Genomic DNA, 20,107 nt, shown 5'->3' with positions numbered 1-20,107 from the left:
ATCAATCTGAATTCATTAAAATTCTATGCAAATACAAAAGAGGTTCTAGGTCGGAGTATTTATGACTATTTATTATCAAAATCACGGCATCGACCTATTTGCGAAAACAAATGGGTTGATCATTGAAATTTGCAATTAGATTTAAATTGGAAACATGTATTTATACAAACATCAAATCTGTAACAAAAGATTCAGGACTGATATGGTTCAACTATAGAATCATTCATAGAATATTAGGTACTAACAAACTCCTACATATGTCAAAAATTTAAAAACTCTTCCACTTTGTTCAATATGTGCACTAGAACCAGAAACAATTAAGCATATCTTTTTTTATTGTCCTTCTGTATCTACACTATGGACAAAATTATCAGATTGGATTTTTCAATAATCTGGTAAAAGAATGGGATTTAATGTACAAACTGTTATTTTTGGTTTTCCAGAAAAAGAACACAATTAAGGTTTTAAACTTTATAATCCTCTTAGTAAAGAGATGCATATTCCAATATTCAAGAAAGAATGTCAATATTGTGCTTTAGGGTGTTTTGAAATGTTTATATGATTGCTACATTTTGGAGGAAAAACTTACAGAACAAATATTTTCCAAAAAGAAATAATCTAAATGGAAATGTCTTTTCAATTAATGATAACAGCATTTCTTCATATATTTTTTTTAACAATAAGTACTAGAATATACATGTAATTGTCTATATCGCTTTCTTTAATCTATAAAAGGTGTATATACTGTATGTATTTGTTGAAAATGATGAAAACAATAAATAAATATATATATATATCATAAATGGGCATATTTCTAATACTTTGTCATTTTTTCTGTACAAGTTTTTCAAAATAACCTTTGACAACAGCTTTGTTCCAGATGAGTGGTTAATCGGTATATTGTAAAACCAATTTATAAAAACAAGAGTGATTCAACTTCCGAAAATTATTGTCCAATTTAATGTCTTTACGTAGTTGATTAGGCAAACTTTTTGCCTGTATTTTAGACAATCGAATGAGGGCTTACGCCGAAGAAGCACATCTCATCAATACAAGGAAAACCGAGCAGATTTTAGAAGACTCAATATAGGACCATATTTTGACTTTGCAATCCATTTAAGATTCTTTAATGAAAAGAAAAAAAGAAACCTTTTTGTGCATTTATTGATTTAAACATGTTTTTGACAACGTTTGGAGAAATTACCTATGGAATAAGTTGATAAAGAAAAGTGAAGATAACGAACAATGATCAATCTCACAACTCTTATAAGGAATACAAAATAGAGTCACCAGAATTGGGATTATGTGCCTAGGAGTAAGCATCCCCTGTCGACCGGTCACACCTGCGGTGGGCCTTATATCTCGAATAGCTAAACGAAGTTATCCGTAGTCAAAATCAGTATGCCAAGAACGGCCTAACAATCGGTATGAAACACGTCAGACAGCATTTGACCCAATGATTGGCTGTATTGGCAAACCCTCTATTTGAAAGGTCGTATGTGTTGATATTATAATGATTTGGAAAAAACTTTGCGATTTCAAATTTGATTTATTATAAGTTTTTTTTAGAATTTATTTAGAATCCACATTGATTTATACCATGCACTCTTTGGAGTTTCTCCTACACAGCTGTTAACATGTTTTTATAGGTCCTAATCTAAATTCCATTGCAAAAGAAACATTTTTTATTACTGAATTTGTTTTTATTACATTTCAATTTACATAATACTTCCTCTCTCACACAATACATTACATACAGAAAAACATGAATAGGAGCAAAATGTAGAAGAGTAAGACGGAAATACGGAATTATGGAAAAACATCCCCATGTTGTCCATCAAAGTACCATTGCAAAGCATATTACCGATCATTCTCTCACAAGAGGGCGCGTTACGCAAGCTTCACATACATGCGCAATCGGATCACGCGCTCGTCCTTTTCCGTAAGCGGTTACGGAAATAGCCGAGTAGTTACGATTGATACATGCGAGGAGCGCACGGAACTTTTGGTAGAGAATGACATTATCTACTTGTTTCTTCTATCCATGACGTCACAATGAACTCCGTGGCGTTGAGTGCATATGACGTAACTATAATTGAAACGTCATAATAGGCCAGGGCTATCTAGAGACAGTGCATGGGAATATCTGTATACCATGGGTTGCATCAACACTAAAGTTGAACCATTGCTTCCAGTTGTTCGTATTCGAAATAAAAAGGAGCGTAAGATGCTGAAAAGGACGCTGAAAAAACAAGGCATTTGTGCAAAGGTGACGAAGGGTGGGGTTGCTTTCGACGTCCCGGTCGCTAACGACTTCAGAAAGCCTAAACTCCCTCCAATCAACATTAAGTCTCTGTCCGGGGTTAAAAGGCGAAGTTCAAGGAATAGAATTGAAAGAGAGGGTAAGTTGTCTGCCGTTTATAAATCTCAAATATTTCTGGATGATATGAGACATAGACTACTATTTAAAAACAAACCATCAATACAGACGTGTGTACCTATGGTCAGCTTTTATTACATGCATAGTTCTTTTTATCTTCTTTTATTTTTTTTAATCAATGCATATAATTATATGTATGTAAATTGCAGAAAATATTAAAGAAAAAATCGAGGACAAACAAGAGCAAGCAAAGCAGAGGAGAATGGAAAGACAGAAGACAATGAAAAGGAAATTGAAACTCCATTTTCTTTAACTCCGGAGAAATAATCAACTGAGTGATGTACATTATATGTATTGCAATTGTTTGCCCATCTTCAATGATCTGGTTAATTGATAATTAAAATTTGATATGTAACTATGTGTAATTCCTTTGTTCTGGCTAATTGATCAATAAAATGAAAATCATTATAATCTATGTGAAATTCGTTGGGTTTTTTTTTTCTCAACGTGTACGTAGAATTGCCTTTATTACTTTGATGCCGATTTCCCTCAATTGACATCGGTACAAGTCACAGTACACTAAAACTCTGACCAGCCACTCACTTCTTTGCACTTATCGCAAACTTTTGAGGCGAGAAAGTGCATTCTGGTTTATGTAGCTACATGTCTATGAGGGGGCGGACAGAGTGTGTCCCTCTCTCCCTTCCCCTGAATAGTGACATTTTGCATTTCATTTGGGTATTGAAGCGTATTGCATGCCAGTTTACTACCCATATACACTGCAACAGTTACTATATATATATATATATATATATATATATGCGATATTGCAAATGTATTCTTTATTTTCTGTAATTGTAAATTGTTTCTTTTGTCTGTCAAAACACAATGGGGACGGCATCGAATACGTAAATCCAGTGCGATCAGTTTGATGCAGATTAGTGGTGAAAAAGGAAAAACGAAAGGAGTTATAAAAAGAAATATAAGAACCTCCCCACTAAACCTCTTTTTTCCCTCCCACCCTGTCCGCCCCCTCGTCTATCTTGAAGATGATTTGGAAAAGAATAAAAGTTCGCGGCGGAAAGCACAAGTGCAAAATTGAGAGGCACAGGAGCAAAAATGGAAAGGCCAAGAAGAAAACCTCCACAATTTCAGTTTTTCCCCCATTTCCTCCATTGCTTTCATGATTTTGTTTCTCCTCCATCAGGAATTGTTGATATGCATGAAACCTGAGGAAAAAGACTCTTAACGGCGGTGCTGATAAGGATATAAGGATGTGGTAGACTTTTTGCTAGTATATCCCTAACATGACCTTGATACAATAACCTTACATATAAGTGTATCCATTCACAGATCTGCAAATCTCAATTTATCATAGCACATCCTTATTCTCCTTTTAAATAATTTGGCAATGCCTTCACATGTATGAAAGGTGAAGGCAATGAACAGTGATCAATCTCATATTTTCTGCAAGGAATATAAAATGAAAAGGTGGGCAAATACAGATCCCTGGACACACCAGAGGTGGGATCAGGTGCCTAGGAGAAGAAAGCATCCCCTGTCGACTGATCACACCCGCTGTAAGCCCTATATTTTGATCAATGCATTAATATATATATACACATGTACAAAAGAGAATTATGCACTAGATTTGGTGAGCACCTTGTAAACATTCCTGTTTTTTATTCAGGAATTGTTTATAAATATTAGATACAGTAGTAAAAATATTCCAATAATAGTATAGGCAGATGGAAGAACTTGATAATCAATTCACCATCTTGGGTTTTGATGAAAGCAATGTCACATAGAATACAAATTAAAAAAATCAATATATGCACCCAGGGGTGCATGAGTCGAGTTGCATGGGATACATTGTAAAGTCAGGAATGATGTGGCATATTTATAATTGTGAAAAACTAATTTCAGTTTTAAACTTTTCGAGTTACTGTCCAGAAACCATATTTGCCTGAAGTTTTCAATCTATTTTCGGTCACTGTGACCTTGACCTTTGTTCTCCAAAATCAATAGGGGTCTTGCTTTGCTGGTATCCAACAATATATCCAAGTTTCATTTGATTCAACCAAGAGGTACTGTGAGCAATGCTCACTAAGAATATCTCTTTCCTGAGTGTAAAAATATGGTATGCCTTTGTAGAAGAAAATGGAAGATCGATATAGTCCGAACACAAAACCATGGTATAAACCTATAATTTTGACCTTGAGATCAAAGGTCAAGGTCATAAAGAGGTCATGAATGTACCTGACACATAGTCTCATGGTGATACACCCATGTCTTATGGTATGACTATGTTAAAACCCTATAATCAATTTTGACCTTGGGGTCAAAGTTCAAGGTCATATAGAGGTCATGAAGGTACCGAATCCACCATAAAAAATATTCAATTTTGACCTTGAGCTCAAGGATCAAGGTCATATGGAGGTCATGAAGGTACTCGACACATTGTCTTATGGTGATCCACCTGTGTGCCAAATATGGTATGCCTATGTCAAAGAACAAAGCCCCTGAACTTTGTTCACGGGGGTGGGGGGGGGGTATAATTAAAAATTTCTGAGTTATCCTCCTGAAACCAAAATTTAAATCTATTTTCGGTCACTGTGACGTTGACCTTTGACCTATTTTCTCTAAAATCAATAGGAGTCTTCCTTACCTGGTACATAACAATATCTTTAAGTATCATTTGATTCGGATTTAAACTTTCTGAGTTATCATCCGGAAACCAAATTTTTCTGAAATTTTCATTCCATTTTCGGTCAGTGACCTTAACCTTTGACCTATTTTCTCCAAAATCAATAGGGGTCTTCCTTACCTGGTACATAACAATATCTTTAAGTATCATTTGATTCGGATTTAAACTTTCTGAGTTATCATCCAGAAACCAAATTTTTCTGAAATTTTCATTCTATTTTCGGTCACTGACCTTGACCTTTGACCATTTTTCTCCAAATAGGGGTCTTCCTTACCTGGTACCCAACAATATATCAAAGTTTCATTTGATTAGATTGTAAACTTTTCAAGTTATCATCCGGAAACCAATTGTTGACGAACACCCGCCCGCCCAACGCCCACATCACCAAACCAATAGCCGAGTTCAACTTCGTTGCAACTCGGCTAATAAAAATCAATTTTCATTAAACTTTGTGAATGAAGTACATAAATTCATATGCAACGTGGTATAAAAATATTTATTCTAGAAAACATTAGCAAAATTTAAGATTTTTAAGATCAATAAATATACATTATATACATCTGCATAATCACATGGTAGTGTGAATTAGAATTACTCACTCTCCCACCATTATTAAAACATAATTTGTGGAAAATAATGTTCAACTGTATAATTCAACAGAAACTGAGTGAAAATTTTGATATACTGGCTGCAATTATGTAGCCCTCCCTGATCTTTAATATTCTTATTTGGGGGGGGGGGTGTTGCTAAAATTTCAAGTTTTTTTTTTCCTTTGATGTAGATATGACCCAAACTATACTTCAAGGAAAACTCCAGACATTTCAAGTTAGGATAAGGTGAAATCTGTAATACAATAACACAAGGCCATGGCTACATTGATCACTCGAGTTATTGCATTTCCCCATGTAAAACATTAAATCATAATCATGCCCCATACCCTCTTGTAGACCCACCTTGATCCCGATGTCATTTTATGAACTTACATTACCTGAGGATAACTGCATACATATGGGAAAAAATATACCAATGCAATTCTTGAGAAAATTTTGAAACAGTTTTTCCTATATAAAATGTAGACTCTTGTAAATTGTCAAATATCTATCATGGACCTGCCCTTGACCCAGGTGCCACAGCATTAGCAAACTTTTTGAGGATGCTTTCATATAAATTTCTTAAGACAAATTCCTTGTGGTTCTTGAGAATGTTTTTAAAGATTTTCCCTATATTCATATGTATTCTTATGTAAAACTTTAAACCCTTATCATAGCTCCATTCATGATTCAGGGGGTCATGGTGTGAACAAAGGATCTTTCAATCTGATGAAAATCAGCTGGAGGATCTACATGTATGTACATTAATTTGACAACTGTATTTTGTGGCTCTTGAGAAGAATTTTCCTCTATATTCCTATGAAAAACTTTGAACCTCTATTGGTAAAGGGAATTCAAGTTTAATGAAATTAATTAAGAGGCATTTCTTCTTCTAGGGTCTGAAGAACCACTGGAAATGGAAAAGATTTGGTGCAAAAGCTTCTTTGATTACTAATGAAAACACCTGTTTATTCAAACATTGAGTCTGGAGGTAAGGATGCTTTGTGGTAAGTAAGGTCTTGTCTTGTTGGTTCTTGACAAGAAGCGGTTAATGTGAAGTTAACAGACAAACAAAATACTGAAGAAATATATCTTGATTAGAACATGGTACTTGAGTTTTTAACTCTGGTGAGCTAACAATTGGAGAGGGCAACATTATTGCAGCTAGATATGCTGTTTTATATACCTTATAAGTGGTATTTTTAGCGAGATGCAAATTTAGCGATTTTTCAATATGGGTATATATATTCAGCAAGAGCTAATCTTAGCGACTTTAGAATTCCAAGGAAAATACCTATTCCCTTCGAAATGGAATAAATATTAGTGATATTCAATTTTAGCAATCTTAACACTGTCCTTAATAATGCCAAAATAAAATCCTCACTAAAAATGCAACTTATACAGTATTCAACTCATTTCTTTTGACACAATATTAATCACAAGGATTTCTTTGTATATCCATTGCACTGCTTTTCTGGCCTATTTGATACACTATCATTTGATAATTCCTTAACTCCACATGAGGTTTGAGTATAAGAGTTGAAACTATCACCATTTGCTACCATCCCATTTTTGTTCGTGAGCGAGTCTGCATTGCTTTTGAATTTTTTTCTCTGTCGATTCTGAAACCTTTTTTTGTATTTTTTAACAGCATAAACCAAAATATTTAACCAAAACATCCAACTGATAGCATAAATTGTTATTCCTCCAAGGCGACCCCAAAAGTCTGTATCTTGCTGAAAATATGTATATAGCAAGTATGATCCAATTCCAATACGAAAGAAACCAAACAAAAACATGAAAGCATGGTCAATAATCTCTCCCAAAATGGTCTCATAATTTCCTGTCTCTCGTAAAAACCAGCGAATTTGTAAAAGAGGGTTTGTTATTTCACTTCCGAACATGGTAGCTATCATTTCTGTTCCATATTTTCCTGTCATGGTTGCGATTGTCATTCCAAGAATACTGCATACATGGTGGAGAAGCATGGGAAGACCTACAATTCACAGAGAGAAATATCAAGAATACTGCACACATGGTGGAGAAACATGGGAAAACAGGTAGTGACTGTTCTATCGCCAAAACACTTAGCATAAGGTGTGAATGTCATGGGTCCTCGGAGATGACCTTAGAAACAGATGTCCCATGTCACAGTATGTGTGGCACGCTAAAGAACCCTCACTGCTCAATGGTCATAGCACTGAGCAAAGGCCTAAATTTGAAGCCCTTCACCAATCTTGGTGACGTCTCCATAGGAGGGAAAAATACTCGAGAGGGACGTTAAACAAGATACAATCAATCATTTTTCTTTGCCTATCTGTTGCTGTTTGACATCTCACTCACCTTCTGTTTGAAAATAGAGACACCAGGAGAGATCAAACAGGAAATATCCTAAGCATATCATGCCTGTCAAAGATTGAAGTGGCGTGCTTGGACCACCTGTAAAGGAAAAGAACAATTACGATTCATTAATCTATGGTAGTGTGTTCTACGGAACACTGGGATGCTTGTGAGGGCATCAGAATTAGATTGCAGTTACTAAAACAGAAACATGCATAAGAGGAGCTCATTTATACATAATTAGGTCAATATATGTATATTTTTGTTCTCTCTCTCTCTCTCTCTCTCTCTCTCTCTATATATATATATATATATATACATGTATTTACACAGCTTAGTACTATAAATACATTCAATATCACTACGTAACCTACAGGACACATTAAAGTAAACATGACAATGTGTGAAGAGTGTCTCTGATAATATATAAAACATTGACAGTGTAAACATGACAATGTGTGCTATGAAGAGTGTCTCTGATAATATATAAAACATTGACAGTGTAAACATGACAATGTGTGCTATGAAGAGTGTCTCTGATAATATATAAAACATTGACAGTGTAAACATGACAATGTGTGCTATGAAGAGTGTCTCTGATAATATATAAAACATTGACAGTGTAAACATGACAATGTGTGCTATGAGGAGTGTCTCTGATAATATATAAAACATTGACAGTGTAAACATGACAATGTGTGCTATGAAGAGTGTCTCTGATAATATATAAAACATTGACAGTGTAAACATGACAATGTGTGCTATGAAGAGTGTCTCTGATAATATATAAAACATTGACAGTGTAAACATGACAATGTGTGCTATGAGGAGTGTCTCTGATAATATATAAAACATTGACAGTGTAAACATGACAATGTGTGCTATGAAGAGTGTCTCTGATAATATATAAAACATTGACAGTGTAAACATGACAATGTGTGCTATGAGGAGTGTCTCTGATAATATATAAAACATTGACAGTGTAAACATGACAATGTGTGCTATGAAGAGTGTCTCTGATAATATATAAAACATTGACAGTGTAAACAGGACAATGTGTGCTATGAAGAGTGCCTCTGATAATATATAAAACATTGACAGTGTAAACAGGACAATGTGTGCTATGAAGAGTGTCTCTGATAATATATAAAACATTGACAGTGTAAACATGTCAATGTGTGCTATGAAGAGTGTCTCTGATAATATATAAAACATTGACAGTGTAAACATGTCAATGTGTGCTATGAAGAGTGTCTCTGATAATATATAAAACATTGACAGTGTAAACATGACAATGTGTGCTATGAAGAGTGTCTGATAATATATAAAACATTGACAGTGTATTATTGGATTAGGGAATGAATTTAATTCTAGGAATTTACAAAACTACTAGAAAAAGTCATTAGTCACAGCTAACAAACTACAATAACATCAAATGATATGCATAATTACATCAGTCTCAACTAACGTAACAACACTAACAAACACTTTACAACTTTTTACAGCAGTTTTGTAAATTCCGTGAATCAAAATAATTCTAGAATCTAATGATGCTCTAGACCTATTGGATAATCAATGCTTGTCTAGAATCTAATGATGGTCTAGACCTATTGTATAATAAATGCTTGTCAGGAATCTAATGATGGTCTAGACCTATTGTATAATAAATGCTTGTCTAAAATCTAATGATGGTCTAGACCTATTGTATAATCAATGCTTGTCTAGAATCTAATGATGGTCTAGACCTATTGGATAATCAATGCTTGTCTAAAATCTAATGATGGTCTAGACCTATTGGATAATCTGCTTGTCTAAAATCTAATGATGGTCTAGACCTATAGTATAATCAATGCTTGTCAGGAATCTAATGATGGTCTAGACCTATTGGATAAGCAATGCTTGTCTAGAATCTAATGATGGTCTAGACCTATTGGATAATCAATGCTTGTCTAGAATCTAATGATGGTCTAGATCTATTGTATAAGCAATGCTTGTCTAGAATCTAATGATGGTCTAGACCTATTGGATAATCAATGCTTGTCTAGAATCTAATGATGGTCTAGACCTCTTGTATAATCAATGCTTGTCTAGAATCTAATGATGGTCTAGACCTATTGTATAATCAATGCTTGTCAGGAATCTAATGATGGTCTAGAGCTATAGTATAATCAATGCTTGTCTAGAATCTAATGATGGTCTAGACCTATTGTACAATCAATGCTTGTCTAGAATCTAATGATGGTCTAGACCTATTGGATAAGCAATCCTTGGTAAAGAATTATCATATTGAACATGTTGAGGTAAAATAATCTTTTTCATAAATTAATCTTTGTCTCATGAAGGAGGCATAGCACATTGATAACAGGAGTTGTCAGAAGACAACATAGCTCGCCAGGAAACATAACTCTATTTAACCTTTCGTTCAAAAGGTTAAAGTTTTTGAAAAATAGGTCGAAGTCCAAGGTTACTAGGTCAAAAGTTTTGATACCATATCAAAGGCCTGGTCATAAGGAATCTAAATATGAAATATCAAATCCCCTTGGTTCAAAATATATAGCCAAGGTTAATGTTTGAGAAAAGTACGTCAACGTCCAGGGTCAACACTTCTTGTAACAAAAAAGTCTTCTAATGAGGCATCTATATTTGAAAGCCCTATCACTCGTGGTTCAAAGTTTTTGAACAGTAGGTCAAAGTTCAAGGCTAAGGTCATTAGGTAAAATGTCTTCTACCAAAACAAAGGTATCTTCATAGGGCATCTATATGTAAAATATCAAAGCCCTATCCCTTTTGATTGGTTCAAAAGATATTGCCAATGTTAATGTTTTTAAAAAGTAGGTCAAAGTCAAAGGTCAAAAGTCTTGATACGACAACAAAGGTCTCTTCATGAGGCATATAAATGAAATATCAAAACTTTATCCCCCTTGGTTCAAAAGATATAGCCCAGGTTAAAGTTTCTGAATAGTGGGTCACAGTGTGAGGTCACAAGGTCAAAAGTCTTGGTACCAAAACAAAGGTCTCTTTATGAAACATCTACATGTGAAATATAAAAACTCTAACCCCCTTGGTTCAAAAGATATAGCCCAGGTTAGAGTTTTTAAAAATAAGTTGAAGTCCATGGTCAAGGTCACTAGGTCAAAAGATTTGGTACCACAACAAAGGTCTCTTCATGAGGAATCAATATGTGAAATATCAAAACCCTATCCCCCTTGGTCTAAAAGATATAGCCCAGGTCAAAGTTTTAAAAAGTAGGTCAAAGTCCACAATAAAGGTCACTAGGTCAAAAGTCTTGGTACCAAAACAAAGGTCTCTTCATGAGGCATCTATATGAGAATCAAAGCTGTGTGCCAACCACCAGGCTACCACAATGAGTGTGTCGTTCTGAAGATTTAATTTTAACAGAATTTTTCTGTATATACTGTATCTATATTAAACTTTAAACACCTACTTTGGTCCTACGCTGGACTAGGGGGTCAAGATGTGAACAAACTTATACCTTCATCATATAGACAAGCTTTCATAAAAGTCTTGGCTTTTCTGTTTAATAGTTCTTAAGAAGAAAACATTTTTTAAAACACATCCCACCCTATTTTCACTATTTCTTGATTATCTTCCTTGGGAGGAGGCACAACTCCTCATTAGAAAAAAAGTCAAGATTGCATTGGCCAGAGATGCTTTGTGGCAAGTTTGATTGAAAATGGTTCAGGAGAAACTGAAAATGTGAAAAGTTTATACATGTAACAACAATGATTACAATGGATGACAAATTTTAATATAAAAAGCATAACTTTTGAGTTAAAAAAATTTAAAACCCCTGTGGAACTTGACCACATAATCTATAAAGTCCCAGCTTAACCCACTGAGTTAACAATGACATAATCCATAAAGTCCCAGCTTAACCAACTGAGTGAACCAGACAGGAGATGACTTTAAAAAGGACAAAGAATATATATATTCTTCATTTCATTTTTACTTCAATGGCATGTACTCCCATTTTATGTAACAACTTGTTACTCCTCCTTAATTCAATAGACAATACATGTACCTGCTTCTGTAAATGGCCACGGTCCTTGAACAAATGCACACCACAAACACAGTAAACACACAACAACGGCATGAATAGCAGTTACTGTACGACAGTGCCATTCATTGCTTCGCAGTGGCTTCCAGTGGCACAATCCAAAATACAAGCTACACCACAGGAAGGAGAATCCACTGACAGTGCCCAATGAGTTCTCCATCTCTTAAACTTTGTTCTGTAACATCAGCTCATCCTCAGGTAAGTGGACTGTAAATAATTTAAAAGTGGAAGTGTAGGTCATGTTAATGTTTATACAGCTGTATATGTAAATAGAGATAGTACATGCACTATACATCGCTTGTCACATTGATTAGTATGATCATAGTACAGTAGAAAAATCATATAACATGCACATTTGTTTTAAGGTATATATATACATGTATATAATATATGATATATATATATATATATATATATATATATAATATTGCACATTTACCCCATAAAGTTTTCATCAATGGAAACTTGGATGACAGAAAGTCTTTATTTTGCAATTAATAGAGATCGATTTCATAAAAACCATTCTGTGACAAGGGCCACAATGCTCACCCAAGTCTTCTTTCCTGTACAGAAATAAAGACTTGTAAGTTTGAATCACTAAATTTATCATATTTTCTGTAGACAGTCAATTAAATAAATTATACAATTTAATGCTAAGCAAATTTCAGTGGAATTGCTTTATTTCTTTATATCCAAATTGAAATAAATTTCTATGACATTTTCTAGAGCTACAGACTGACATAATTTTCTATAGACATTGTCTATTGTTATACAATTAAATTTACACACTTCAGATTTTAGAGCTGAATTACAGTAATATGTAACCATGACTACTTCTTGAACATGCAAATCAGGTTGGATTCAACACTTGTAAACTGCTAACTTGAAAAATTCCCATGAATTTTCAAACAAGAGGCCGTTGGGCCACATTGCTCACATGAGTCACCTTGGCCGTGCTGTTGTGATTTAAAAATATTCATTACCCTGAAAAAATTTCAAAGGGTCCCGGCATAACTTAACATGAATTCATACAACATACCAGGGATGCCTCAACACGAATGCAACTAACAAGACCTTGCTAGGAGAAGGTTACGGTCACACATATCATGGTATGAAATGAAAGGTCTTGCCATAAAAAATCTACATACAAAATATAAACGTTCTTCCGGTCACAGTAGCTCAGTGGTATATGAGCATTCGCTTAGTAACTGAGAGGTTGTAAATTCGAGCACCTCTTGTACCATATCCATGTCAAACCTAAGAAGTAAACATAGGTAGTGATTGATGCTCCTTCACCAAATGTTCAGCATTTAGAAGTGAGAATCATGGGTCTTTCGGATATGACCATTTTAACTAAAATTAGATCCTTTGATCTGCTCACGTATATCACTACCTTGTGTAGCGATATATGCGAGTGGATCAAAGGATCTAATTTTAATTAGACTGGGATATTACCTTAAAAATGGAGGTCTTGTGTCACTGTTACAATGACAATTATAATAGTTTATTCTCATGAACTGACAAAATGTTCAGTGTAGAGATACATTACACTAATATCCATATCACTCACTACTTAAAAGTTAAGAGTAAGGTTAAAGGTTTGAAATTTGGGTCAAACTACAAGGTCAAAATCATAAGGTCTAAGATCATATATATGCAAAATGTAAGGCCTTACCACAAGGAATCTTTATGCAAATCATGAAAGCCCTACCTTAAATAGTACAGGAGATATTGAATAGGTTAAGTTTTCTTTAAAGTAGGTCAAAGTCTAAGGTCAAGGTCACAAGGTTTAAAATTGTGGTACTAAAGAAAAGTGCATGTCACAAGCAATGTGTATTTGAAATATCAAAGCTCTATTACTTACGGGCGAGATCAAAAGATCAATGTTGGATAAAAATCTAAATTCAAATAGTTAGGGGGGAGGGGAGATAAAATCTCTCTTAAGTTTCTGTCATCCGACATAAATTACACTTTAGTGGAAAAAGAACAAGAGGCCCATGGGCAACATCGCTCACCTGAGTCACCTTGGTCCATATCAGAAGACTTTCCATATATATTTGCATGTAAAACCGTAGTCCCTATTATGGCCCCAACCTACCCCTGGAGGCCATTGTTTTTGCAAACATGAATCTACACTATGTCAGAAAGCTTTCATGTAAATGTGAACTTCTTTGGCAAAATGGTTCTTGAGAAGAAGATTTTTAAAGATTTTTCCTATATATTTGTATGTAAAACTTTGATCTCTCCTTGTGGCCCCATCCTAACCTCAGGGGACATGATTTGAACAAACTTGAATATGCACTATGTCAGAAAGCTTTCATGTAAATATCAGCTTTTCTGACTCAGTGGTTCTTGAGAAGAAGATTTTTAAAGATTTTCCCTATATATTTGTATGTAAAACTTTGATCCCCTATATTGTGGCCCCATCCTACCCCCGAGGGCCATGATTTGAACAAATTTTAACTCTGCACTATGTTAGGAAGCTTTCATGTAAATATCAGCGTTTCTGGCTCAGTGGTTCTTGAAAAGATGATTTTTAAAGATTTTTCCTATACATTTGTATGTAAAACTTTGATCCCCCTTTGGGCCACATCCTACCCCCGGGGGCCAGGATTTTAACAAACTTGAATCTGCATTATATCAGGAAGCTTTCATATAAATCTCAGCTTTTCTGGCTCAGTGGTTCTTGAGAGGAAGATTTTTAAAGATTTTCCCTATATATTTGTATGTAAAACTTTGATCCCCTATATTGTGGCCCCATCCGACCCCCGGGAGCCAGGATTTTAACAAACTTGAATCTGCACTATGTCAGAAAGCTTTCATGTAAATATCAGCTTTTCTGGCTCAGTGGTTCTTGAGAAGATGATTTTTAAAGATTTTTCCTATATATTTGTATGTAAAACTTTGATCCCCTATTGTGGCCCCATCCATCCCCCGGGGGCCATGTTTTTAACAATTTAGAATCTGCACTACCTAATAAAGCTTAACTATAAATTTCATCTTTTATGGCCCAGTGGTTCTTGAAAAGAAGATGTTTTAATGACCCTACTCTATTTTTACCTTTATCTCCCCTTGGAAGGTGGCCTGGTCCTTTATTTTAACAATTTAGAATTCCCTTTACCTAAGGATGCTTTGTGCCAACTTTGGTTGAAACTGGCCTAGTGGTTTTTGAGAAGAAGTAAAAAAAAAAAACGGACGCCGGACTACGGGTGATCGGAAAAGCTCACTTGAGCTTTTAGCTCAGGTGAGCTAAAAAAAAGACAAGCAACTGTTAAAAACCACATATAATAATATTACATTTTAATGAACATTTATAAGTTTTAAATAGTGTACACTTTCATTTGGGAATGATTGATTGATTGCATCTCGAGAATATTTCACTCAATACATATGGAGACGTTCAATAAACAATATAAAAGGTTTAAAGAGTGTTATTCATAATCGTATGTATTTACTTGTTAATCAATTAGTTTCAATATTCATCATATTTAGTTTTAAAGGGGGGGGGGGGGGGGTCTTGTTGAAAACTATGTGAATTTAGTTTTTTGTCAGACATTGAACTTTTGATCTCGCACCTTAAATTACCACTCAAATGTTATGAGCAAGATTCAGGCAGACAGATGCACAGGACAAAATATGTCTACATTGAACTATAATTGCAGGGGCTTAAAAAATCACTTGAATCCACACAACTTGGGAACATTTACATTTTGATTTGACTTAGTGTCATTTTCCTATATATTCTCATTTAAAACACTTTCATCCCCTATTGTGGCTCCACAATACCTCCTGAACCATGATTTGAATAAACTTGAATCTACTCTATGTCAGGAAGCTTTCATATAAATCATGTAAATTTTCCACTATTTCTGGCCCAACGGTTTTTGAGAAGAAAATTTTAAGATTTTTAAAGAATTTTCCTAGATATTAAAGCATGTAAAACTTTGAACAAACTTGAATCTGCTTTATGTAAATGACCCCAACCTATTTTTGCCTTTTCTTGATTATCTCCACTTTGAAGGGGCAGGACCCTTCATTTGAAGAAACTTGAATTCCCTTCACCCAAGGATATATTGTGCCAAGTTTTATTGATATTGGCCCATATTGGTTCTGGAAAAAAAGATAAAAATGTGAAAAGTTAATGCTGATGTTGCAGCCAACAACGATGACACCAGATGCCAGATAAATTTTTATCAAAAATGCTCACTTGAGTCTTGTGATTTAGCAGGTTTTATCCAGCTTTTAGATGTTACTACCCATTTCATATTGAAGGGGAATTTTTGAGAATCAAGGATGAGCTCCCAGGGGAAACAGTGTTGGGAGTGGGGGGGGGGGGGGGGGGGGGGGGGGGGGGGGGGCTTCTCAGATTACAATATCTCAGAACACAATTGTATCTATAAATGACTGATCACTGATCATTATTTACATTTATTGGACTTTGAATATATATCATATATTAAGGATTTTTGTTGAAAATTCATATACAATTATAAGTATTGAGTATTTCTCCAATCTAAGATTTTAATTTCTATCACCTTTGAAAGGGGAAATATTCAGTTTTTGTGAAAAAGGGAAAGATACCCTTTACCAGTAGTAAAAAGAACCTCATGAATTCCTGAGGCTATATACAAAACTCTTGATTTTTTACTCTGATACATGAACTGACATGTGAGTAATTCACATGTGGAACATTCTAATGTGAATAGTTCAAAAGTGAACAATTCAAAAATGTTTTTGAAACACTAGAGTGATCACAGAATTAAAATTCAACTATAATTGCTGTTTTTCATTTGAGGATACAGTGATTTATGGCCATAATTGAACTCATTACCACTTAAATACATGTACAACAAGCAGATATATGGCAACAATTGCTATTAATTAGTAATTCAATAACTTAAAACAAATTATATCAAGTATCAAATTTCTCCAACTTTAGAATTTCTCTACAAAACCACAAACTTTAAAATTGCGAATTTCTTTACTAAGAGAGACAAGAGACCCTGGAGCCCTTTAAAACTGTCATCTGAGTATCACACAACAAAAATATAGCATGGTGTTGGTGCAAGGAGTGCATCTTTCAAACTCAGAAATAAATGGCTTCAGTTTTTCCAATTTAGAGTGACGCTAATGATTTCTTTCAATGTTTCTCCATTAAAAATCAAAATTATGAGATTTGGTCAAGCCAGTAAGAGGAGAGTTCTTCAGAAATCTGACTCAAGACTAGGGCTGGATCAATATATTGATTATCGATATACATCGGTATTTTTTAGCGATACGATAACCGATACAGCGAGCCCCGTATCGTTTATTATATTAAGAGTGGTTATTAACGTATCTTACAGCGGGAATTCAAGAACAAGTTAACAAATGTCATTTGCTGCATGACTGTATACAATGCAAACATGTGTCGAAAGTGTGCACATGGTGACGATACCGTGGTCTCAGTTTTCAAATATTACATATTTGTAGCTTAAAAAACCAAAGTGTAAGGTTTGTGGAACAGAGGTCATAAGCTCTGGTGGTATAAGTAATTTAACAACACATTTGCGATGACATCATAATGCTACCGTAACTGTCAGAAAATTGGCGAGAAATCTATCGATGAATGATGTATGTAGTAATCAGAGTCGAACGTGATCTGCAATCGCAATTTTTGTATGAAGAAAATATATGAACAAATAAATGAAGTTATAATTCATTTGTGAATATTCATCCTGAAAATAATTTCCTTTGCTGCCTTAGACTTAGAGCGGGAGATATTGTATCAGCAATTAGGGTTTGTTTAAAGCCAGAGAATGTGGATGCCCTTGTTTTCATGAAGAGAAAAATATGTTTTAACAATATTGATGAAAGCAAATAGATAATAATTTCATGCACAATTGTCTTTTATGATAGATTAATTCAAGCTAACACTATATAAAAATGAAACAAAAAGAATAGGTGAAGCTTTATTTTTTGTTATTATTTAATAATTTAAATCCTCATAGTAAGTGTAAATGTACTTATATTGTATCGTCAATACGTATCGCATATCGTCTCTCTGTATTGCAATACGTATCATATCGAAATTTTCCAAACGATACCCAGCCCTACTCAAGACTATGTTAAAATGTAAACTTAAGCCAGGATATTAGTATCCCAAACGTCATCCCTTGAAGACAGACCTTCGAATCACCCGATGTCCTCAATATTTTATATGCATGCAATGAAAAGATCTGTGTTCTGGAGTTTTCTTGATACAGACATGATGACTTTGAGCACAGGGCTCTCACACCACCTTTTGGTACTGGGGCCAAGGCCATCAAAATTTGGAAAATTAGCGACATTCTAAAAAATCAGCATACTCAATAAATCATAATGTAGATCTATAAGGTTCATATCAGGTTCAGTCCAAACTCCAAAGACTATTTCTACCTATGCAACTATATATATAGCTACCTATATAGGTATTTAAACCTACTTAAACTAGCTACCTCTACCTACTTTTACCTGTTTTTTAAAAATGTAGATAAATAACAATTAAGGCACATCTTTTAATTAAACAGGTCAATTGTTTTATGTAGCATGTGCACGACAAAATTCAGAGTGTAAAGAATACTTTACAAGGGTGGAGAATGTAGAGGAAATGCATGAAAAATTGCCCCAAAAACCTTTAATGTAAAAATGCACGAGGGTAAACTTTAAAATTAATACAGATTTGTAAGACATTCTAGACTTCTTATCATGTAGCTTTGATCCTCAGCTCCTAGAAAATGGAACTGGGTGTAGTTATTGATGCAAATTTGAAAGGCTAGAAAGTAAATCATGTTTTGTCCAATATTTTTGTGGTATTCATCATTCCTGCATTTGGCCACGAAATGCAAGTAAAGGAAAAAGTAGGCATAAAAAATAGCTACCTGGAGTAGGTTTAAATACCTAAGTAGAAATAGTCTTTGGAGTGGACCTACATTAAATAGGGTTCTTTTGCTTTATTATTCATAGCAATTTTATTTGATCCACAAACAACAGGAACTTGTGTAGTAACTCTGGATATTACATAACTGATAATTTGTTTTCCTACATTTTTGGAAGATGATAATTGGAAAATTCTAACACTTGTTTGATTAAACAAAAAGGGTAGATCTACTTTGATTGGGAATGGGGCACCTCAACGGATCCAAATTTAGACTCTGGGCAAAATTGAGAGGGTTTTGACAATAGATTATACTTAAGAACTAAATCTAACTGAGGTCTTATGTTACTTGATTAAAATTAAAATAAATTTTTAAGAAAGAAAAAATATACGACAACCGAGTCGTTGTACATTCGAAATCGAAGTCACGTTTTAAAATTAAACACAACTCAGCCGGTGCGGCCATCCCGGCGAAACCAAGCCCTAACATCAACACGCATTAAAATTACCAGCATTTTACCTTCACAATACTAAAAATGTGACCAACCTTCTCTACCTTTTACAGGCCTCTTCTTTTGTCTTAATTACTATGTTAGTTTTTCAATGTTTACCTTGTCACTGCCGTCAGGTGTAAGGGTTGTCAAAGACTTCGACCCAAGTTAAGTCGGCCTAGGATAGTTCGGCCCCATTCCATGGCAAGCGGTAAATGTGGGGTTGTCAAAAGCCGAGCGATCAAACGTTAGGGATGAAAGTAATGAATCTACAATATATGGCTGTAAGTGAGTCATCATTCAATTTTTTCACTATATCGTTAAATGAAAAACCATTTTTATAAAATTTATTGTGAGGTCAATTTAATCCATTTCCCATAAAAAAAATTTCACTTTTAAGCATGCAAATTTGTTCAATTACTCTTTTCATAAAATGGTATGCAAATTTTCATTCAATGATAATTCAGAATAATCTATGAAATCATCAATTAAAATTTCTAACCTAACAATATCATAATTTACTTAGTGACGTAAAATTTCAATTTCGCATCTGAAGTACATGTATGATACAGTTGTATCACCGCGACGCCTTCAGGTAAAAATTATTTTGCAATTATGTGAAGAAA

General features: G+C 34.4%; 1 protein-coding gene across 4 annotated transcripts; it reads right to left on the bottom strand.

Annotated features, from left to right (window-relative positions):
• Nucleotides 1-5,564: 5,564 nt before the first annotated feature.
• On the bottom strand, nt 5,565-19,693 carry LOC125681481 (TLC domain-containing protein 5-like). 4 transcript variants are annotated; one of them, XM_048921610.2, is made up of 5 exons: nt 19,602-19,656; nt 12,535-12,658; nt 12,060-12,302; nt 8,021-8,116; nt 5,565-7,673 (listed from the first exon to the last, which is right to left on the bottom strand). In XM_048921610.2, exons 3-5 carry the CDS (start codon nt 12,253-12,255, stop codon nt 7,114-7,116), a joined length of 852 nt encoding a protein of 283 aa, XP_048777567.2. In that variant the 5' UTR covers nt 12,256-12,302; nt 12,535-12,658; nt 19,602-19,656; the 3' UTR covers nt 5,565-7,113. The 4 variants fall into 4 exon arrangements, with proteins under 4 accessions (XP_048777567.2, XP_048777568.2, XP_048777566.2 ...); XM_048921611.2 differs by having other exon boundaries at nt 12,645-12,658; nt 19,602-19,620; XM_048921609.2 differs by lacking the exon at nt 12,535-12,658 and having other exon boundaries at nt 19,602-19,693.
• Nucleotides 19,694-20,107: the final 414 nt, after the last annotated feature.

The sequence above is a fragment of the Ostrea edulis genome, chromosome 2 (assembly GCF_947568905.1).
Source record: "Ostrea edulis chromosome 2, xbOstEdul1.1, whole genome shotgun sequence".
In the NCBI taxonomy this organism is placed as follows: domain Eukaryota; kingdom Metazoa; phylum Mollusca; class Bivalvia; order Ostreida; family Ostreidae; genus Ostrea; species Ostrea edulis.
The sequence above is the reverse complement of the archived record's forward strand: the minus strand, read 5'-3'. Positions and strand labels throughout refer to the sequence as shown.

Bases quoted from the DNA above. Each gene is read 5' to 3' on its own strand.
- LOC125681481 (XM_048921609.2), bottom strand. From the start codon at position 12,255: ATGGAGAACTCATTGGGCACTGTCAGTGGATTCTCCTTCCTGTGGTGT. The intron at 8,117-12,059 runs GTACATGTATTG...TTTCCTTTACAG, and splicing joins GTGGCCATTTACAGAAGCAG to GTGGTCCAAGCACGCCACTT. The intron at 7,674-8,020 runs GTGAGTGAGATG...TGTGAATTGTAG, and splicing joins TCTCTATTTTCAAACAGAAG to GTCTTCCCATGCTTCTCCAC.